The sequence below is a fragment of the Macaca mulatta genome, chromosome 14, assembly GCF_049350105.2.
Source record: "Macaca mulatta isolate MMU2019108-1 chromosome 14, T2T-MMU8v2.0, whole genome shotgun sequence".
NCBI classification, from domain to species: domain Eukaryota; kingdom Metazoa; phylum Chordata; class Mammalia; order Primates; family Cercopithecidae; genus Macaca; species Macaca mulatta.
This window is the reverse complement of record NC_133419.1, coordinates 104,874,935-104,899,457: the sequence shown is the minus strand read 5'-3', so window position 1 is coordinate 104,899,457 and position 24,523 is coordinate 104,874,935. Positions and strand designations below refer to the sequence as shown.

Below are 24,523 nucleotides of genomic sequence, written 5' to 3'. Positions count from 1 at the left end.
TGAGGCCTGAAACTATAACCTACTCATTTCCTTATGTATAAAAATCTGTCTGGGAGCTTATTTTATGTGTATTCAATAAATAATTGTTGTGTATATTCTGAGTCCTGCCTACTCTGTTGTCATTTCTACTGGCATAATTTTGGTAGTTTCCACAAAATAAAATTTTATAAGAATTTTGCAGCTTTTGACCTAGCATTAAACTATGTCAGATAAAGAAGTTACAAAGGAACTTGGCATTCGAAATCAAAAAGCTTTGAATAGGACAATCTGGTGAGTCAGTCCATGTTTTATAAATTGTCAGCATATCTTGGTGGGATACATAAAATATAATTTTAAAAAGAAGTAAGACTAGGAAATGATAAAACGTATCCTATTATTTCAAGAATCCTTTTTGTTTCAGTTATATAGAGATATAGAGATATACAGATATATAGATAAACACGTATACATATATGTGTTTGTGTGTGTAGTGTGTAAAGTTGGGTCACAATGTAATGTAGTTTGTTGTCAAAAAAATTTTAAAATCACTGAGCTTTGAATATTTGAATGTTTCTAATAATTCTGAGCCTCAAATTTTCCATCTGCAAAATGGGCTTAAAAATAATTATTTTTGGCCTGATGTGGTGGCTCACACCTGTAATCCCAGCACTTTGGGAGGCCGAGGCGGGCGGATCACGAGATCAGGAGATCGAGACCATCCTGGCTAACATGGTGAAACCCTGTCTCTACTAAAAATACAAAAAAATTAGCTGAGCGTTGTGGCAGGCACCTGTAGTTCCAGCTACTCTGGAGGCTGAGGCAGGACAATGGTGTGAACCCGGGAGGCGGAGCTTGCAGTGAGCAGAGACCCTGGGTCACTGCACTCCAACCTGGGTGACAGAGCGAGACTCTGTCTCAAAAAAAAAAAAGAAATTATGATTATTTTTAAGTTTATCCTGAGGATTAAGGGCACTAATATGCAAAGTACCTCGCATGGTGCCTGATTTACGTAGAAGACAAGCAAGCAAAGTAGCCTTTTACTAAAACTAATCCATTTAAAATTTAATTGATTAGGACCTTTTTAAGTATACACAGAATTACATCAAGACTTTAATGAAACTAATTTTTCAAACACTTTTCTATTTGTAAGACAATGATTTTTAAAAGTTAATCAATAAGGGCATTGCTTAATTAATTCATTTTGTTTAATGATTTTTCTTTGAGGTCATTGCTTTTCAATTCAGTATAGATGTTCCTAATTCATTCATTCATTCACTCAAATCATATTTTTAGGATTTGGAATATGGCCAAAGAAACATGAAATTTTTAGGAGAATCCAAATGTGTCCTATGAGGAACAGTTAAAGAATCTGGTGAAAACCTACTGAAGCCTAAAAATGAATATGTGGGCTGATATTCATTTCATATATTAAAAAGCTTATCTCATGCCAGAAAGATTAAATGTGGTCTTGGCAGAAGGAAGAATGAAGACCGACTTATTGGAAGTTATGGGACAATAGATTTCAGCTCAAAATCAGAAGCAAATACTTATACCTGAGATTTTCTCAAAACATTATAGCTACCTCAGAAGGGGTGTTCTTCTAAGAAGGTAGGATGGGTATGGTCAGATTTGGTATCATGCAAACTGTCTTTTATCTTAAAGATTCTGTGGCTAACTTTAATGGGTCAGACACCCTGAGGAGTCCCATGTGATATATGCAAATAAGACTTTTTTGCATAAAGGAACCTTAAAATTGAGTTCAGAAGAAGATGCTGAGGATTTTGCATATTTTTGTCTGTGAGAGAATCCATGAATTTATCAGGTCAATTTACATTTATTCATAAGCATTTTGCTTATCCCTGACTTTACTCTGAATGTCTTTGTTAATTACACTTGTCTTGAGTGCTTAATTACAAACAAAAGTAAGAAAGAAATCTGTCCGTTTGATCATTTTTAGTAGTTCTACTGGGTGTAAAACTTTGTGCAAATGTTGACCAGATTGGGAAATGGAAGCATGGGAACACCTATAGAGAAGAAAAATGGGAGGTGAATTGATATTGGCTGGAAGGGAAGAGGTGATTCTCTTTAGAAAGGGTGATTAGTATTACCAAGAAGCAAAACAAACAAACAAAAAAGTATATGGGGATTATAAGGGAGAGTTATTTTTTTCTGTATCCTTTGGGAATGTTTTGTGTGGCTTTACATCTTGTTGGGAAAATAGAATAACTTAAAGGATATCCTAGATCATAATGAAGTTTTAGTGCTTGAAAAGTGACCCCCACTCAGGAAAAAAAAACAAATTCATAGGTGAGGAATCTCAGTTGTAAAGTAGGTGAACTAATTTGTCTAAGTAATTAAGTGTAATCAGCGCATACACTTGTTGATTTTGAATCCACTGTTGTAATACCAGTCTTGATAAATTACTGTCCTGAAACATTTCCCCTGCATCTGATGGCCTCAGGAAGCTGCAACTTTTCTCTCACGTACTTTAGCCATGGGTTGTAATTAAGTCTAGGGACTTCCATTTTCCACTGTCAGTTGTAATAAAGACTAGCATTGTCGGAATGGATAATTCTGAATGAGGCCTTAGAGATCTTCTCATTCAAAAGTTTTCAAATGTTATTTGAACAGTGAACACATTTGTTCAAACAATATTGATGTAGCAGCAGCTTAATGTATAAAGCAGATTTTTACTTTAAAAAAGCGAGAGAGAGATGATCTAGTTGCAATGAGTATTAGAGAACCTGGACCACTGCCTGTGCCTACCTCTCACTCCCACTACTGTACAACTTGACTCCCAAGAAGTACCATAATTTCTTTTTTTTTTAAAAAAAATCTAATTTATTGCCTTTGTTTTACAGTGAGAGTTTCTTTGAATGCAGGGGAAATAGAAAATTAATGTAGCATCCTTGGAGATAAATCCACTTTCTCAAATGTGGCAAAAATAGTCTTTAGCTGTGGATTGCAGAGTGACTGCAGGGGATCCAAGAGAAGGGAAGGTGTAAATATGAGGAAATTGGTCCTTATGCTGCCCCAAACAGACATGTGTAAGTATTAGTTAACATCACAGTGTAATTGACCCACCATTTCTAATGCCTTTCCGAAAGAAAACAAAACCTGTGAAAATGGGCATATTTCAATATAAAGAATTGTTAGTGCCGATGTGAAATAGTTTTATGTGGATGCCTTGTAAGGTCTGCAGCCATAGCATTTTTCCAGGGAATTCTACAAAATAGCAATAATTTGAATAAGCCACCTGTAATCTGATAGGATAGTGTCTCTAAAGGAAGAAGCTGGTTTTCTTTTTCATGGATTATCTGGAAATCAGCTGGAGCCTCCAGAGCCTTCCCAGGATGTCTTTCAGTGATCTCTGGACAAGGGAAATGGAAGAGGGACCAAGACCAAGGAATCAGGATTGATGTAGTTACCCATCTGAGAACGTAGTCCCAAGGCCAGGTTTAGTTGTTACTGATGATTTTTAATGATTACATTGCCAGTGAGCTCTTACTGTATAATTTCCGGGGACCTGAGCCTCCCTCAAGGTGGTGACATATTTATAACGTGCTTTAATGCTCTTTTCGTCCTGAATCCATGACCGAATGTGTAATTTCCTTGTCCGAAGGCTCATCTTTCCCATTTACCATCCTAGAGCATAAGGGCAACTCTCCCTCAGGAAGAAAGTAAGTCTGCGTGCCAGTGGTGCCGATGACCAGCACATTTTTCTTCAAATCGATGGAACATTGATGTCTCCGGAGCATATCTAGGCCTAGAAGCATATCCATGGGTTGATCCTCAAGTATGGAGAAAGAGCACTGTAAGAAATCACCTTCAATTTGAATCTGAGCTAGATGAACACGGCCAATAATTCTCTGTGTGCCCACTCCTTTAGCAACCCCAGCCCACCGTCGGTCCACCAGCCTCATGATGTTACATCGCTCGGCACAAGCCTGGCTCATAATGGTCATCTGGGCGCCAGAATCAACAAAAGCCTTCAAAGGATGCCCATTCACTTTGCAGTTAATATAGAGCATCGTCACTTGTCCGAAACTCTCGGGGGCCTCTTCTATCGCTATATTCATGTTTTCTTCAATGTTCTGCTGCCTGATTTCCTCTTCTATTTTGGCCTGAGCTTCCCGGTCCAGGGGGTCGGCCGTGTAGAGATGAAGCCTCTCTTGCTCTCTCAAGGCCTTTTCCCTTTGCTGCGCCATCAGCACCTGAGAAAAGGTCTCAAGGCTTCCGCTGAGCAGGGCTTCCGCCAAGGGGGGGTTGCGTTCCTTGAGCAGCGACAGATCGTGCGGGTTGGAGAGCAGCATGCTGCGGATCAGGCCGGGGCTGCCCAGACCTTGCGGGACGCCCACCGTCTCTCCGGAGGCCAGGCCGTGTGACCGCTGGGCGGCGGGTGTGCGCTGCTGCTGCTGCCCTGGGTGCTGCGGGCGGGAGCTGGACGTCCCGGGCACCGCAATGCCGCTGAAGTCTATACGAGGCTGGTTCGGGGCACGCCCTGGAGCCCGGGGTCCCACATTGTCCTTCTGCAGTAAAACCACGACATCGCCATCTTTGAGGCCGTAGGAGCCCAGGGAACAGTGGTCCTCGATGAGGAGTCGCTCCATGTGGATGATCTGGATCTCTTCGGCGGGGACTCTGGACTCCGCCTCGCAGAGGACCTTGAAGTTTCGGAGCTCAAAGTCGGGGCTGACCTGGAGGGAGAAGGTGGCCTCGGAGAGGTCCCTCCGCACGCAGTACACGGTGATCAGCATGGCGAGGGCCCAGGCGGGCCAGGCGGGCAGAGGGCATGGGCGGCTCGCTGGCGGGCTGGGGCGGGCCTGCGTCGTTGGCGCCGCTGCTCCTCACAACTCCGTAGGTCAGGACCCCTCGGGCTCATTCACCTCTCAGAGAGGAGCGGACACTCATCTGTCTGGGGGCTGCCTCCCAGCCTCAGTGCCTGCCGTGTGGCCAGGTGGAGCCTTGAGGTAGCACGTTGTGTTCCAAAGTCCATTTGTAAGTGCGCGGTTTGGAACCTAGAATGCCTACTCCCATGGAAACACAATGGCTCAAAGCTGTCAGGTTTCAAGGCCAGCCCTTCGAAGCCTATTTAACACATGATATGAAAGAAATGACCTCAACACATTTTTTTTTTTTTTTTTTTTTTTTTTTTGAGACAGGATCTTATCCTGTCACCCAGGCTGGCGTGCTGTGGCATGATCACAGCTCACTGTAGCCTCGACCTCGTGGGCTCAAGCAGTCCTCCTTTCTCAGCCTCCTGAAAAGCTGGAACTACAGGCACAATCTACCATGCCCAGCTAATTGTTGTATTTTTTTTTTTAATAGAGACGGGGTCTCACTATGTTGCCAGGGCTGTGTTTTTTTGTTCGTTTGTTTTTTAATAGAGACGGGGTCTCACTATGTTGCCCGGGCTAGCCTCCGACTCCTGGGCTCAAGCAATCCACCACACTTCGGCCTCCCAAGGTGTGAGCCAATGTGCCTGGTTTTTCAATACTTTCTAAACAGCATATTATCATTCGTTTTGTTCATATTAGAGTTGTATTCTTTGTACTTTTGTTTTTTCCCCAAACAGTAAGGATTTGTTTCTTGGCGTGGCAAGTACCATCGTATGTGCACAGTAGGAAAGTCAGACTTGGAGCCTGCCCTTGAGGAGCTCACATTTCTGGAAAGGGATAGACAGGTGAATGGGTAATCACAATACTAAAGGCAAAACTTTTACAAAGACATTTTCAGGGTACTTACTGCCTTCAGTATCACCAACAGAACAGAGGATGTTTTCCTAAGGAGGAGACAAGCTGGATGTTGAAGGATGAGCATGTTTCAGGTGAAAAGTGGTCTCACTCCAAAGGAAAGCCGTTTCATGTTACAAAAGCAGGAATTTATGGCAAGGACTGTTATTTCTAGAGAAAGATGAGACATTTTATGCAAGAAAATAATGTACATGACTTTGAGTACCAGGATATGAAACTGGAAAAAAATTAGTTGGAGCCAATGTATGAAGTCATATATGAATCTAAGGAGTTTAAATATTAAATATTATCAATTAACAATAATTCCCCCTCCAAAAAAGAAAGAAAAAAGAAGTAAGGAATGAAAGGAAAGGGAAAAGATTTGAAGCAGGTATTTGTGATTTTTTTTTTAAATTGACTTAAGGAAGAGGCTTCTTGCAACACATGGAGGACATAACGTGGCAGGAGGGCCAGGTAGCAGGCTTTTCTGGTGGTTCAAAGAGGGAGCTGTTGCTAGAGTGTGGAAATGTCAGGAGGACTGAAGCCAAAGCAGTAGAGAAGAAACATGTTTCTTGAGTAAAATGGACAGAATGTGCATACATACCCCTTGGAGGTGGGGAGTGTAAAAGAAATGGAGTGTGTGGATAACACAGAGCATCTCTAAAATGGGATATAGGGTAGATCGGCCATTGCCTTGAAGGGAGTGAATGAATGAGATGAACCTTTGAGGTGACCCACTTGACATCAGTTCTGTAGGAAAATGCATTCAGGATGCCACCCTAGAGTCCAATATGCCTCTCTCTGACACTTGGGCACAGCCACCTTCCCTCTACTCTCCCCCACCCCAACTCACACACACATGTGTACACACACACACACACACACACACACACGAGGCTGTCATGGTACGGGTGAAAAGTCCTTCAAGGCAAATGATGATTGGGTAGAAATCCTTGCATGCCAGTTATTTTCCTCTATGTTTAATAAAGTGTTTTATGGCCAGGCGCAGTAGCTTCCGCGTGTAATCCCAGCACTTTGGGAGGCCGAGGCAGGCGGATCATGAGGTCAGGAGATCGAGACCATCCTGGCTAACACGGTGAAACCCTGTCTCTCCTAAAAATACAAAAAATTAGCCGGGCTTGGTGGCAGGCGCCTGTAGTCCCAGCTACTCTGGAGGCTGAGGCAGGAGAATGGCATGAACCTGGGAGGTGGAGATTGCAGTGAGCCGAGATTGCGCCACTGGCATCCAGCCTGGGTGACAGAGCGAGACTGCATCTCACAAAAAAGTGTATTGCACGTACAGAACTCCTGTTTCCCTGGCTTGGTCCTCTCAGGTGTACCTACTTGTGAACCAAGATAGTCAATATCCTCTGCCTAGTCCCCCACTTCTTTAAAGTGTTGTTACAAGGACAACATTATACCATTATACCATTATGGAGAGAAGGAAGTTCACATCAGCCTAAAGAATTATTTTCTCATACGTTTGTCTCCGATGGAAGACTATGTCTCACTCACTGCTCTAATTATCATAATGTTTCCATACTCATATTTGCTTATATTAGAAACGTTGACTGAACACCCAGTGTATGTGAAGCATGTGCTAAGTTCTAGGGAAACAGACACGAATAATGTTAAATATAGGCTGTATTCTTAAAGGAGCTCACAGTCTAACTTAGGGCACATGCACACACACAAATTGAGGTGTAAAAAAATAGCACAGTAGGAACCATGATACCTTAGGAGAAATTAATAATATCTGGAGAAGAGATGAAGAAGCTGGTGAGGGATGTTGGGCAGAGAAGACATCCTGAAAGAGCTGGGTTTAGAAAGATGACAAGGAGTCAGCCTTGCCGGGTGGGCCAGAGTGGAGACGCAAAGGCTGAGAAGGAAGATGACCTGACTTAGAGCTTTCAACTGGAAAGACAGTGTTTCATGATATGAGGATTTTTTTTTTTTAATTTTAAGAAAAAAAAAATCTAGCATTGTAATTTTCACCATTTTTACAAATGAATGACCCTTTGACTCAATAATATTATGTTATGGTTCTTTGTACCCTGACAAGTTTATCAGAGATTACTAGTGGTTTCTCCTGAGTTTGGAAACAATTATCATGTGAGATGTCACATGCAAACTACTCTGCTAAAGAACAGATTGAGAAACCAGTAAGACTTAAATTCCGTGTTCCTTTATCTTTTTTTCCCCAAATAGCTTTGTACAATTTGTTCTTAAAACCATAGCAAGGGGGATTATACTGGGACTTTTGTTTTTTTAATAGCAGATGAAATTATTTTTGTAGGATAAGCTTCCTTTTGTTTTTCATAAAGCAAAAATTGTGAGTTCACATGAAAAGAAACTAACATTTTTTTTTATACCATTGCCTTCATACTGAACATACTTAAATTCTATGTGATATGTTTTATTATCTCACTGTAATTTTTTACTTTGGGTGGCATTTTACATTTATGTGTTTTTCAGCATTTTACCTTTTACTGAGAACAGACACTGGAAAGCAAAAAGCCTCAAGGTCTGGCCAATGAGCTGTCATCATTCCATAGGTCACAGGATGTCAGGGTTGGCAGGGATCCTTTGGATTCCATAGTCCAGCCACCCATCCAGCCCTTAAATCTGTTGCAAAACAGCCTGGAATCTGTAAAGATAAACACAGTCCCCTGTGTTTAGTGCTTCTGTGTAGACATTATTTGATTCTTTCATTTTACCCAGCATGATTGTGATTCAAATACTGTGTGTATAATTCTCCCAACTCAAAACTTTAAATGAAAACGTCTTCTGACTGTATAATGAACTTGGAGATATTGGAAATATGTGTATATATATAAAAATATAATATATCTATATACACGTACACATACACACACGCACACACCTAAACATAAACTGTTGTTATACCATAAATCCCTATCATATAGTCTGTTGAGAAACGGGTTATCTGAATTATTGAGGTGTGTAAATCTAAGTAACCGAGGTTATCAAAACTTTTCTTGAGGAATTCTTTGTGAAGTATATTCCCTTACTTTTATCCCTTAGTAAGTACAATATAAGAACATAATTAAATCTTTTTTGATAAGTGAGATTACTGCAGAGTCTCCAGGCTATCACTCAGAAATCAATTCTGATTGTGTGGCCTAAATGCCCAGAAAACAGAAGAGATGGTACTGATTTCATACTAACCAAGTAAATAACCCCAAAGTTATTGTTTGGAATAAATCCACAATACCTTTTGTAATTTGCCTCTTTCTAAAAACTTAATGCAGCAAAAAAGAAAAAACGAAAATGAAATCCAGATAACTGATGGTTTCAGTTATGATAGTTGATATTGAAACTACTATCTCTTGCTATACTAAGCAAAATAATTGTGTTTTTAGTGAAAAAAAAATAGAATACCTATACATAAATGTCACTATGTAACATATACAATAATTAAACCATGCTAAATACATACATTTGCTTGCTACATTGGGATTTCTTCCTTTAAGTATGTACCTGGTATTACCTTTAATGTGTAATGAAGACTTATTAAGAGAGTTAAATCATAACTTGAGATTTTCAGCGCAATTTAGAAAAGATAGAGAATTTTAAAAGCTGTACCCTTAGGTTAAATAATTAATTTTTTCATAATTGTTTTATTTGCTTTACAGTAATACAATAGTTTCATTGCCCTTCAACCTGGTCTTCATTATTCTCCAGCCTGTTAAGATATTTTATTGGAAACTAGGTGGATGCTGTCTACATCAGGGATCTCCAAAATTATTTATGGGTGGTTTAATGTGAATGTAAATACAGGTTGAGTTTCCCTTATCTGAAGTGCTTGAGACTAGAAATGTTTGAAATTTCATAGTTTTTTGAAGTTTTGGAATATCTGCTTATGCACAATGAGGTGTCTTTAAAATGAGACCTAAGTATAAACACGAAATGTATGTATGTTACAAATGCACCTTATTCACTTAGCCTAAAGGTAATTTTATACGATAATTTGTGCATGAAACAAAGTTTTAACTTACATTTTGACTAAGACCCCTCTCATGAGGTCAGGTGTGGAATTTTCCACTTGTGTCATCATGTTGGCACTCAAAAGGTTTTAGATTTTCGAGCTTTTTGGATGTCAGATTTATGGTTTAAGGATGTTTGGCCTGTAATTAGTGGATATCATAGTTTAACTTTATGAATTTGTTGATGGTACTACACACTTATCATACAATAAAAATTCTCAAAATGACGACTTTCCATGTTATCCACATACACTCACCTCTGTGACATGAGACTCTTAACTTTAGTGTACAGAGTAATAGCATGCAGTCCACCCAAGCAGGAAAGATCTAGCCACTGGCCAAGACACCTCAAAAGGTATTTATATGGCACATCGCTTCATTTATGGTGACATTTTGGGCCAGTCTTTATAGAATGAAATTTATTACCTTCCAAATAGGACAGAGTATATTGAGAGATTCCAAAGAAATTTTTAAAAGTGTACCATAACAACATGGTCATTTAGATATTTTATGAATTATGTACATGATAGGTAATGTTTCGACAGCTGTCTTATAAAAGACAAAATTTCAGATTGTTGTTTATGTAGCTTTCTCTAGTCTAAACAGCAGCTGAGTTAATTGATTACCATAGTAATTAGCATGGCTAAAGCCCATCTGTCTATAGAATTTAATTGTATTCCAACCATGAAAATGAAAAACAAAGCCTAATCAACAAAAGCTTCACTTTTTGAAACAACAAATGTGGATCAACTCACCTATTTTTCTCAGAAAAATTAAATTTAGCATCCTGTATAGAAAGAGAATTCCTTCTTAGGCCATCCCAATGGTATCTAGTCCATAGCATATTGTATTTTATTTTTTAAATGGTTTGGGAACATTAATGTCTCTGCAGGTTGTCTCTCTATTCTGAAAGATGTGGCACTCCCATGCCCATCCTCTGTTCCATTACGCTTATGAATATTCCATCTCACTCAGCTCATAAAATGTGCTTAACTGCTGATATGCTCTTGTTTACTTATGTATTGGCAAAATATTTCGGTGCTACTTATTCACAGAAGTCGTTGGAGGCCTCCAGAGGACAGGAACTAATCAGAGTAACCACGTACTCTAGCTTTCAAAATCAGGGAACCAATTTATGATTCTGAAGAGAAGATAGTATCATTGATTTTTTTTTTTTCTTTACAAGCCTTAAATGAAATAGAACTGAAATCTCTCAGGCAACTCTATAAAAGCTGTTTTTGTCTTTTATTTTTCTGCATTTTTTTTTTTTTTTTACTTCAAAACAACTTAAAACACTATTAACTGTGAACAAAGACTTGGTTTTATTTCATGTTCTTACTGCAGTGTTTTTTATCTAGAATGTAGGGTTGTGGTGGCTCCTTCCTGCCTGTGGCTAAGAGACAAGAAACCCAGTGTTCCAAGGATAACTTGTAAATTACTATTTACACAAATGAAATATACTGGCGTTAGACTGACATCAAAAAATGAAGCCCCACTGTAGTTGAGGTTTCTGATATTAAAATTGGGCTCTGAGACCATTTCTTTATAGAAAATGTAAAGCAAACAGGATTATCAGCTCCTCAATATGCAACAAGCCAATCCCTGGAGAAAAAAAAAAAGCAAAAACAAAACAGAAAAGAGGACAAATTCAACTAAGAGGCATAATTTGTATTCGTAGGGATATATATAGCAAATTTATCTAGCAGTTAGCCTTAGGTCTGTACCTTCTCTGTTATAGTGTTAGGTAAGATCACCCCTTTATGATATTGGATTTTTAAATCTAAAACAACTAGGATTATCCTAAATACAAGTTGCCTTCCTAAGAAAAAGGAATCCATGCTATGCTTTTTTTTTTTTCTTTGACGGAGTCTCACTCTGTCGCCCAGGCTGGAGTGCAGTGGCGCGATCTTGGCTCACTGCAAGTTCTGCCTCCCAGGTTCACGCCATTCTCCTGCCTCAACCTCCCGAGTAGCTGGGACTACAGGCACCCGCCACAACGCCCGGCTAATTTTTTATATTTTTAGTAGAGATGGGATTTCACCGTCTTAGCCAGGATGGTCTCGATCTCCTGACCTCTTGATCTGCCCGCCTCGGTCCCCCAGAGTTCTGGGATTACAGGCATGAGCCACCATGCCTGGCCTATGCTTTTTTAATCTAATAGGCTGTAAGCTATAACTTCTTACCAAGGAGGTCAGGAGATTTGTTCTTTGAAAATATCAATTCAGTCTGCCCTCGTGACCAAAAAGAGTCAACAAAATGCAGGCATCTGCAAAAAACTAGTATCAAAATTTAATCAATGTATGTTATTCTATTTTGTTATAAAAGGACAGTATTCTATATCTGCAGTTCTGGAAAAATACTCACATAAACACACAAGAACTGGATAAGATACAAATCGGTGACATAGAAAGCCTGTTGTGGCTTTGAAGTCACAAAAGTAGAGCTTACGTGCCCTGGATTTGTCACTTTTTATCTGAATGTCCTTGGACAAAGCATTAATTTATCTGAGCTTCATTATCCTCTTATGTAAAATGAGGATGATGACAATAATCTCTTTTCCATAGGATTTTACTGTGGACTTAATGGATAATTTGAATTTGTCTTGTAAACAGAGAAGCACTCTACCAAAGTATGTCATTTTTCCTCGTATGAGTGAAAACAATAATTAATAACCTGGAAAAGTAAGACAAGAGGATGGAATTCATAAATGCTAAAGAACATATGTAGATTAATTTTTAACTCCTTATTGACTAGGACCAGGTCAGAACTGTCACAGCTCCCTTCAACCTTGCATTCATTCCAGGATGTCGCAGATGGTTCATAACAATCTTGATCACCAAATCTGTTTCAAAACCAGGGAGTAACTTTCAAAAGTTGAATAAATACACCCTTTCATTGGATATGATTGTATCGTGTTCTTGAATGTCATTTTTAACCATAGCAGTCTGCAAGGTGTTCTTGGAGCTTAAATAAAGTAGATGACAAAGTCTTTGTTCATAAGGTGCTGATAGAATTGTTAAGCAGACACAGCACAATGAAAAGACAATCTGTTCATCATAATTAATAGTGAAAAAGTGTAGTATATTAAGTTAGGTTAATATGGCTTATCTTGTGTGCAACAAAACTGTTGAACTTGACATCAAGCCTATAAGTATAGTCTTTTCTATAAGTTACTATTTGGAATCCCTGTTGGGTAAGTTTATTTGTTGCATGGAACAATGAAAGAGTCTCAGTCCACAGGACACTTCCCTCAAAGGCTTTTTAAAAACAAACAAACAAACAAAAAAAAACAAATCCCCAAAACAAATTACAGAGTTAAGCAGATCAAACATTTCACAGTGAATGCCCAGAGTTATTTGGACTAGACATTGTAACCATGAGGCCATAAGGTTTTCAAGCCTAGGGGACTGCTCTAGACAAATGATAGCAGGCATCCAAATGTTCCTTTAAAAACTGGAATTTTTTAAAATGGGATTTTGACAGAGGTCATTGATCTGTGGTCATGGGATAACAGATGAATTATCTCAAATCTGGTGCTTCAAACTTTTTTAGTAGTGTGCATCATGGTTTAAAAAAATGTTTTTTGGTCACATTCAATATTTGTATATTTACAAACTATATGTCATATTGTAAAACATAAGATATAAAATGGATGGAAATTATAAATGGGTTAGTTAATATATGTACAAATTAAATGTCCAGTATTTTCTGACACTCACCAATAGATCTTAAGGCGCAGAAACCTCACTTCTGAAACTATTAGAAGACAATTCATTCCCTGTTGCTTTGAGTGAATGGCCAAGGATCAGGTTTCCTTTCCAGATGGCATGGATTAGGATCAAAATCGGAAGGCAAGGAAAGTGTAGTCTGAGAAGCACAAAGGGAAAGCAAACATATAGGCACTTTCATGGGCACAGACTAGCCTCTCCTGATACAGTATTCATCAAGTGGAGGTCAGGAGAAGATAGTGTTACAGCTATGGCTGCAGAGTTGGGAGCAACAGCAGCAATGGCCGGAGCAGCAGGAACACAGTCCTACCTACCCCAACTTTCACCCTTCCTGTCCCAGTATAGGGTGCAGAAATGCAAAGGCCACCTGAGAGCCCATGTGGTGCCTAACAGATATGTGGGTGAGTCCAAGAGAAAAGGTCAAAATAAGGACAGCACAGCAGGTTTAGAAAGACGTTACCTCTGCTTCCTAGAGGCTGGAAACTCATCACTTCTTTGGAAAGGCAGACAAGTGAGCAAACAGCACTATGATTCTGTGATGCTTCTTCTTTTGAAGCAGACAGTGTTGCTGCCCTGCCTCATCTCCCTGTGCTCACATTTGTGTTCCTACAAATGCTGACACCTTCCCCTTTCCAGTGCCCTGGGGTCTTAGTTTCTCTGCCCTTGGGAGGTTTGCTCAGGCCACCTCAGTGAGGAAATGCTGAGGCTTTCATACCCTTAGGGGAAACTCTGGGGTCTTATCCTGGTCTCAGTCTATCCACTTTCTCACCTGTAGTTCCTGGGATGACCTCTCAAATAAAGACTGCCTGCATCTACATCCTTGTCTCAATGTCAGCTTCTGGGGAGAAACAAACCAGAACTGAATTTGGCAGGAGTGGGAATGTTTTATATTTTATCCATTGTATCGATTGTGTTGTGTTTGTTTTTCTCAAGTAATTTTTTCTAAAGTCTCAAACAATTCATGTAGATTTGACGGAAAGCTAGACACAATTGAACCCCATACCATCTGGTCAAAATTTTGGTGCCTGTGTCAAGGTTCCATTTTGGTGTGTAGCTTTCATTAATTCTGCATGTTCTGTAACAGTGTTCTCAACTTTTGCTTTAAATTGGCTGATTCAGCTTTAGAAGTGCCTGTCAGTAGATCTCAAACTTTTATATAGTTGGTAATTACAGTATGTAATAAAATGTATCAGACTGACAGTTTGGCATAAGCCCTAAGGGCATGGGCTTTGGATGTGCCAAGATTTGAGTCCCCACTTTGACACTTGTAGTTCTACACAAAAGTTTCTTTACATTTGAAAGAATGATCTCAATGTTGATATCCTATTGACTCCTGAAAAATATACATAGCATTGACTTGGGGGTTATTCTAAAGTATCAATCACTTATGATATTCAGTTAGATTGAGCAATGTAACTTGGTAGGACATGCTTCATATTCTGCCCACAACTTCTTGAGAGCTGTTCTTCAATAGAGATTATACAGATTTGACACTTACATGTGCAAATAGGTCATTTGTATGCACATTTTTGACAGAGACCTATGTATCCATCTCATTGCTTTGACAGTACAGTCATGCACCACTTAATGACAGGGATACTTTTGAGAAATGCATCTTTAGGTGATTTCATCATTGTGTGAACAACATAGAATGGACTTACCCAAACCTACATAACCTACAATGCTATATGGTATAGCCTATGGCTTCTAGGCTTCAAACCTGTGCAGCGTGTTACTGTACTGAATACTGTAGAGAACTGGAACACAATGGTATTGTGTATCTAAACCTAAGTACAGTCAAAATACAATGTTATTATCTTATGGGACTACTGTCTTATGTGCAATTTGTCATTGAGGGAAACATTATGTGTTGTGTGATTATATTAGAAAACATTAGAGGTACACCAGCTTAAGTGTCAGTTATTTGTATGTAATTCAGTCAACTCACTGTGGTTCCTTGAAGAAAATTCATGTGCTCTGACCATTTCTTTTACATGTGGAATGTCTACAGCAGCGTGATTACTGACAAATAAAACTGCTCTTTTTTTTTTTTTTTTTTTTTGCATGGTACCTTCATATTCAAATGTATCCTTAAAGCCTATACTTAGAGATATTAATCCTTTTGATTTACCTATTTTATCCTAATTCATAGCCCAAGATGAAAACTTCTTTTTGATACTCAATGCCAAGTTAAACATTTTATGAGACCTTTTCATTTACCAAGTTCCCAAAGGAAAGCACCTCTTCAGTCATGTGACATTTTTTCCTGAGAGCTTTAGTTAATGTTACATGTATGGCATATGTTTAAGTTTATAAGAGGTTGCCTAAAGAAAAACTGTTGGGGAAATGCTTGGCATCATATTAATGCAAGTCAGTATGTCTCAAGTTTGTCTACCTTTTTTTCTTATATTAGCAATGTTTGCATATTAAAATATGGCTAATGAATGATAGAAGTACATGTTGTGGTCATTTTGCTCTGAAGTAGACTTTTAGTGATAACAGGGAAATTGGTCCTAGAAGTTCTTCAGTAAATGCATAAGCTGTGATCGGCTTCTTGCCAACCTGTAAAATTCCATCTGATAGTTGGTAGCTATAATAGTTCATCATTGGAAGAAAAATGCTGAGCAGATTTCCAGATCATGTTGACTTAATCTTTATTCTATGGCTACATAATGTGTTTCATGAAAAAGTTATGTGACATTTCTTAACAATAGATTGTGTTTACATGATAGTAACACTGGACAGTATGAAAAATTGTACAATTTACTAAGAATGGATCGATAGCGTGGTTTTATATACTAAAGCCAGAATTATGGATATAAAGAATAAACATCTTTTTATCTCTTCTACTCAAAATTAACACTTCTTAAATCTTACCCAGTAGGAAGGAACATTTCTGGAATGATTATATAAACCTGTCTTTGGTGGATTGAGTGAAATGGCAGATACCTCACCTTAATTGCAAAAGGGCCATTGAAGCTTGTGATATCAAGAGCTCTCTGTAAAGCCAGGATGGATGACATTCTATTCGAAAAGCATTAGAGCAAAGAAGTTTGTAGTTCAGAAAGATGTAAATAAAATACTGCTCAGATGGCATTTTCTATTGCTTACCTTGCAGCTGTTATTTACTAGAGATTCTGGTTATTTAATTATACGTTTTTTGAGGAGATACTCAAGGTCATAGTTGCAGCAGATTTTTAATTATATACAAAGCTATAAAAAGTGGAACATTTCACCCTGGGGAGCCCCCCAAAATGACTGTAACCACTTTATTAAGTGAGCTACCACAGAGATTGGCTATGGTTACTAAATCAAAGGTTTGTGTATATGTTTTGTTCCTTGGGCAATCATTGTTCCATAGTTCTCATTTTTCACTATCTGGAAGTGCAAACCAATAAACCTTTCAGGAAAAGAACACAAATTTTATATTTTTTATAGTTATTACCCACATAGTGTTCAGGAAACTTTACCAACAAAAATAGCCTATAAACTTAGAGTGTGTGTGTCTACATGTATGCATATACATATATATCTATGTACACACACACTAAATTTTGTATGTGTATACACATATATATGTACACACAGACAATATGTTTATAGTGTATGTATATATATTGAGATATACATATATAATATTTTCTAAATATTTGTTAGTGTTCAAATATATATACTAAATTTTGGCTTAGCGTAGTAAAAACAAACTGAGACAAAATACCGTATCACTTTTATTTTTGTAAATTGTAAGGTCAGTTTTTTTCCTTTCCCCTAATGTGGTTGCAGTCAGGTATTTTGGAAATTGACCTTAGGAATTTGGAGGGGTAAAATCTATTCTTTATTTGTGCTGCAGGTTTTATGTTACTGTAATGTCATACTTCCAAACAATAATTACAAAAGCATTATCCTATAAGAAGTCCTATTTGTCCAGTCTATGCACAGAGTCTACGTAAATTAGTGCAATTGACTCTTTAAGGCTGTTGAGTCCAACTATTAATCTTGAGCAGCATCCCAGTGGAGTCCATTATGTTAGAACTTGAAGGAAGAACACGAAGGATTGTAGATCAATTGAGTCCGCAGTGTGAAATACAAACTCTACTTTTACTTTAGCATAACTATTTTAAGAAAACAAACTGAAGAGTAGACCCCAATATATTTCAACCTGCTAGCATTCTATTATTAGGTTAAAATCTCTACTCTTTTGTAAATGATTAAAATCTCTGTTATATTCCAGTTTGAAACATTCTTCTTTCATTAACGAAGTACTGGTCTTTGTGCTTATGTTCTCTTTTTGTCCTTTGCTACATTAACTGAGGTAGAAAATAAGGAAGAATGGTTGTTTCCCTGTATTAGAGTCCTGATGGGATTCTTAGCACTTGTGAAATTGATGGGTTTTTAACACCTGCCTGAATGTGCTACTCATAAACTTGGCCATTAATACTCCTTCCTCTATGCCTGTACCCAAGGTATTAGTATTCCCCCAACAATGCTATCCATCTCAGCAGCCCTCTTCCACCCAAGCTTTGGAAGGTGCTGTTCTAATGTGAACTGGCTAGCTCTTAGCATAATAAGCTGTATAACGACCATCCCAAAACTCAGTGGCTTAAAACAGAAATCATTTTTTCTCTCTTGTGTTTGAGATCAAGTCGAGTTTGACAGACCTACACTAGGATTGGATGGTGCTGGCTCCCAGAGTCAGGTTGGATATAGATCTGCTCTATGTGTTTTTTATCTTTGGCATAACAGGCTACCCAATACATGTGCTTCTCATGGCAGCAGCAGAAGCATAAGAGGGTCAAGCAGAAACAGTGGATGACTCCTAAGGCTTAGGAGCACAATTAGTACCCAACACTTCTGCCTGCATTCTGTTGTCTCAGTCAATTCACATTCCCAGCCTCAGTATCAATGGTGCAGGAAAATAAATTGGTTGACATTAGAGGGAGTACTACAAAGTCAAAAGGCAAAGAATGTGGAAACTATAGAAAGATGAAGAACTCATTGGGAGGCCGAGACGGGCGAATCACGAGGTCAGGAGATCGAGACCATCCTGGCTAACACGGTGAAACCCCGTCTCTACTAAAAAATACAAAAAACTAGCCGGGCGCGGTGGTGGGCGCCTGTAGTCCCAGCTACTCGGGAGGCTGAGGCAGGAGAATGGCGTAAACCCGGGAGGCGGAGCTTGCAGTGAGCTGAGATCCGGCCACTGCACTCCAGCCTGGACGACAGAGCCAGACTCCGTCTCAAAAAAAAAAAAAAAAAAAAAAAGAAAGATGAAGAACTCAAACAATAATACAACCTTCTATATCATACACTTAAAAATTGGCCTCTTTTCTCTCTCAAAACAATGCTGTGCAAGGCAGCTCTAGAATAATTCTTTGACTAATAAGACTAGTTATTCAGTAGGTCACTCTGAAGAGAATCAGTCCATTCCGAGTTTTCTGTAGACCAGTGCAGCTCAGATGGGATCCATGGACTAGCTGCCATTACATGAACCCTTTGCTTTTGGTCCACAAAAAGATAAAGCAGTTGTACCAAATGTAGATTAATTATGACCCCAGGTACATTATTCAGTTTGCTGAAATTGTTTTTATGGAGCAAGAAATTGTCAATGAAGGAAGCAGTATGTTTTGATTTTCAAGTTGGCTCATGGTATTCTTCATATAGCAGACAGGCACTTTGAGTAGCATTATCCAAGAGCTTGTCTAGAAAAATGTATTCCTTAATCTAGAATTTTGTTTCTTTCACTAACTATAGATTATACACATTTTCAGAACTGAAGTTAAAACATAATGAATTTGGTACTTTTATATTAGCATTATAGTTCCTTTCTGTTTGAAACTATTCAAACAGAATTGTTGACCAGTAGTACAGGTCTATGCAAGGAATAATGTAATATTAGCATAGATATGAAATTTGGCAATTATGTAAATGCATAAGAAAAATGAAGTATAAAATATGTCTATTTTCCAAGTCCAGTATTCCCAAAATATAGTCATTGCCCTAAATAGAAAAGTATGTTTTCCATTGCCTCTTCTATCATATTCTAAAAACATTTATTATGTTCCTTAATGTGTACAAGTGACCTATTTAAAATACATATGTGATGTAATAAAAATATATTGCTATTATTAATATTTATATGGTTTGTCATACATATTATCTCATTCTTATTGGATTGAAGCCTATCTTCCATTTTTTACTTCCATTTAGAACCTATCAATAAATCATTTGTAATAGCTTTAGGAAAGATTAAATGGATAGAATCAGGTCATACTTTATGGAGTTTATATTTTCAGTATTATGTTGACAGTCACAGTCATCACAAACTTAATTAGAAAAAAAATTAATGAAATAGCTGCAGGGCCTAACATCTCTAGAAATAGTATCAAGGAAGGCCAAATTTAAAATACAGCATTAAGTATATATCTCCATCCCTACATTTTACTAGTGTGTTGCTTCTACTCTCTGAAGCAATAAATTGGCCTAGGAAACTACCTCTCCATCTTCTGAACTCCTAAAATATTTGCTGCCTAGAGATTTGTTTGGTGTTTATTTACTCATTGATGTTATTTTTCTGTGCATCTATTTAGCTTAATGACGTTTGTGGACTGTTTTACATTTAGTAAAACATTTCCATATTTTTTATTTTTAGTGCTTACAGCAGCCCCATGGAGATGTTAATGTTATCACTATTTTGTAGATGAAGGAACTGACATCTAGATTAGATAATTTTTTCCCAAAGACACACAACTAGAAACTAGTAGGGAACACTCCAAACACATTTTTATTTTTAAAAGTTCATTTATGTCAGCCCTTCTATAATAGACACAGAAAATATAACATGTGTGCAGCCATTTGTCTCCCTTCCATGCTCATGACAGAAACTAATGATTATAAATGCTAATATTTCCCCCAGATCATATCTACAGCCTCAGAGAACTTTTCAACACATTATTTCAGAAAGAGTCTTAACATTTTTGGAGTTGGCATTCAGAATTAAATATGTTTGATATTCCAGCTGTATATCTCACTTTGTTACATTTATATCTTTTGTCTCCCTGACCCTATCGTGTCTGCCATTGTACTTTGCACGAAATAATACATGCTAAATAAATATGTTAATAGTTTTTGGTTAAATGGGTAGAAGTAATAATGTGGCAGAATTTGGTTGACTCGAGGAATAGTTTTTTTTCTTTTATTATCCTTGAATAATTTACTTTTCAGATATTAATGGGACTCATTTGTGCCAATAAAATGGCACATATTAAATTTTCTGTCACAATGCTTGACTCAAAGAATGCATTTTATACATTTGAGATTCAAGGATGAATTCATTCAGTGAACATTTATTGAACATTTTCTGTATGCCAGCTCTGTGCTAGGTGCTGGACATACAATATTGAACAAGACAAATATGATCCTTGTCCTTTCAAAGCTTATTGTTTGCTAGAAGAACCAGATATGAAACAATAAAATCCACAAATATAATACAAAGTAGAATGTGTGATTTTAAGGAAAAGAGTTACCTGCAATGATAGAAATGATGCCCAGTAAAAGAAGAGTTTTCCTGGTGAGGAGATAGAAGGTGAGCATTCTTTGCAGAGGACACCCTCTGCATTCTAAGGAGGTCCCAAGGCAGGGACGTGCTTGGAGCAGAGGAGGACATGCCAGACCATTGTGGCTGGAAGACAAGGATCAAGGAGCAGAGCCATAGCTCTTTCCCTAAAGAACTAAAAAGTCCAGTAAGGAAAGAGGCACAAATCAGCAACAGCATTAATACTACACAATACATTAAATGAGAAAAATAATCAAAACAGTTTGTGAGAGGCAGGATTAGAAATACTTAACAGATGAAGAAGTGGCAGACTACACTTGGGGCATGAGAGGGAGGCAGAAAAGGACATGTATGAGGGCCAGAAGCACAGTGACTGGTGCAAGCATTGCTGGTCGGGGCTCCTTCCTGAAGAATAGGACCATCTGGTGACTACCTGGATTGCAACTAACAGAGAAGGGGATATCATATGAGTTGGGCAGATCCCCCAAAAGACATCTTCATATACAGAAGCAATCTAACAAGGTCACATCATGGGTTTGACTGCAGGGTTTGTGAATTCTGACTTTGAAACTGCAAATGAACCTACTCAGTTAACAAATGGACTGATTGCTTAACTTCTTCAGTACTGTTTAATGATATGTAAATGCACAGAAGTATCTTGCCTCAAGAATATTGAGTTTCATTCATTTGTTCAATAAGTATTAATTGAAATCCTTCTATCACTTCTCATTAGATTCAGATACAACACTGAATGAGTCCCAGTCTTTATTTTCCAGAAGCTTTCAGTCTGGGAAATGGTGTGTGTGTGGAGCGGGGCAGGGTGCAGTTGGGGGACAAGGTAAAGGGTGAGTTTTACAGGTGGAATCAACAAAATGGCACATGTTAAATTTTCTGTCACAGTGCTTGACCCAAAGAATGTTCTTTCCCTTCCTCCATTCCCATTTATCATAGTGTAAGGTACTGTATTTTTTTATCTGAAAATCTCTGTCTTGTGAGACGGGCAGCAGTCTCTATAGTAGATTTTCAAATCTTTCTGGAGATATAAATGGCAGTCATGGTACTTTACAAAACAGCCACTCTAGCAGATGCCAAGGGTCTTATCGATGATGCTCTTAAAAATTAAACATTGTATACTTACTTTCTGTAAGTCTCTAATGTTTACATTAGTGTATACATATACAAGGCTTCAGGTCTCCCTCACAAAAGTTAGCACCCTAGCGTATGTAGTAAGATAAAGACATGAGCAGTGTCCCTTCACTGAGTCTTTTAAGCATATGTCACACATCCACAAATAATCCCACAGGTAGAGGGAAAGATCAAGACTCCTACATCTCAGTTATTCATTGAACGGTTTCATGTTTAAGCATTTGGAATTTATGAGGATTACGAATTGGAAAGACCATCTTTTTTGTAATGGAGATGGATGTTGGATCGGGCAGAACAGTGATGAAGAATACTTTGAGTGTTAGACTGGAAATTTGAACTGGAGAAAGTAGATGGAGCCTAAAACGTGGGCTGTGACTCAGTCTACAATGGATAGAGGTTTAATCTTCCTATCTGATGTCCTGGTGTTTGTTTGCATATACTGGATAATAAGAAAAAAAAACAAAACAAAACAGGAAAAACACCCAAGGAATGTAATAGATCTCAGTAAAGAGGGTACCTTAGTCCACTCAAGCTGCCATAACAAAATACCACACACCAGGTCGCTTAAACAATAGAAATTTATTTCTCACATTTCTACAGGCTGGGCAGTTCAAGATCAAGACACTAGCAGATTTGGTGTCTGGTAAAGCCTGTTTCCTCATGTATAAATGGCATCTTCTCTCTATGTCCTCACATGGTAGAGAGGTTAGGAATCTCTCTGGGGCCTGTTTTGTAAAGTCAGTAATCTCATTCATGAGGGCTCTGCCTTGTGATCTAATCACTCCCAAAAGGCGTTGCCTCCTAATACCATCTCCTCAAGGGTTAGAATTTCAACATGTGAATTTGGAGGGGACACAAACATTCAGACTAGCAGAGAAATTTTTGATGGCTGAAAAAGTCAGAGATTTCTTCCCAAAACCTGCTTCAAGGTGACCAACATTTCTTAAATAGTGCTCCATGACAAATTGTGGAAGAAAAGATTTTTCTGCCGATCTCACCTTTACACCAAACAGATTATAACTACCCTGTTCAAAGCAAGAACTGAGTAGTATTAATGTTTTCATTTGAACAGTGGCTGTGGTGCCCTTTCCATGTTGAAGTGGCATTCGTACACTCAGGAAATATCTGTTGAATGCATATTTCAAGGGCCTCTTAAAGCTTGCTATAAACACAAACATACCCAGTAGTTGCTAATCACTGCTCATTGTTCTCATTGTTGCCACTCCAACTTCTCTCTTGCCCCTTATTTCTTACTTTTACCCTCATGGGTGGACATGGGCCTCAGCCCGGGGAGAACATTATGTAGTCCAAGCCAGTCTTGGTAACTCTGTACCCCTTGCCAGGACTGGCATAGGCCTGAGAATATGCCCAGATTCTGCCCAATGAGACAGAGGGAAAGCTTGCTTGGGGGTTTGAGAAAGGCTCCACTTTCTTAAAAAGATATTTAGAAATATGTTGAGAAAGGCCTTTCCTTTGGCCTTGAATCCAGCCCTGTGAGGGAGAGATAGCTGGAACTGCTGTCACGTTTTAAGGAGAGCAGCCAACACATTCAGGATGGCAGAACAGAAAGGTGGAAAAACCCATGACTACCACGCAAAGCCATGAATTAATCAAACCTGAAAGTATCTACCTCCTGACTTCCTGTGAGAGATGACACATTTTCCTTATTGTCTCAGTCAATTTTAGTTTGGTCCTCTTTAAAATTTGCAGCCAAACTTAGCTTTTATAAGACCCGCAGATTCATTAAACATGTGATGCTATGCAAATAAAAAGACCTCTGCCTATGTGTAAAATTTCAGAAGGATTCATTCAACAAGTAGGTTTTGAGAGCTTACTACTATTTAAAATTGATTCATTGTGAGAATGTGTTTCTGTCGGGGTTTTGGACTCTGTAGCACAAACATGAAATTGATAGTAAAAACCAGCTGGCATTCAATGTTGTTTCCATGTGAGCTCTTTATATGCATGAAGGGACTGTCTGTGTCTCTGTTTTTAACCAAAAATGAAAGTAGAAATGGAAAATGGGTGAATGGCTAAATTGGACAACCATGAAACACTCTCACATGATATTTTAACTTTGTGGAATATGCCATTCTGGAGTTCAGTGCATACTAATACTCTGGTGCTTTTTAATTTATTCAGTTTTCAACTTATTAAAACCCCATTTCATTCAATACATAGTTACTAGATCTAATGTAGGACATATGTAGGCTAGAAAATCATGCTTTTGAATGTACTGTTTTCTTTAAGGATAAAGTTGAATAGATGATTTTCCTATGTGCACATTTGCTTTAAAATGCTTTTTTTTTGTATTCCAGATACAAAGGTAATGCTGTCTTTAGTTTTCTTTTTTCTTCTGAAATACCAAGAAAGATGACC

The 24,523-nt window shown here is 38.2% G+C and overlaps 2 protein-coding genes across 3 annotated transcripts in view; one reads left to right on the top strand and one right to left on the bottom strand.

Annotated features, from left to right (window-relative positions):
• The window catches only part of PDGFD (platelet derived growth factor D), a 248,819-nt gene that overhangs the window by 117,061 nt on the left and 107,235 nt on the right, over positions 1 to 24,523 (top strand). The gene's annotated exons all lie outside the window — the stretch shown is intronic.
• Positions 2,362 to 4,977, bottom strand: DDI1 (DNA damage inducible 1 homolog 1). Its single transcript, NM_001194140.2, is given in 1 exon segment — positions 2,362 to 4,977. A coding segment is annotated over 1 exon segment (1,191 nt). The 5' UTR covers positions 4,737 to 4,977; the 3' UTR covers positions 2,362 to 3,545.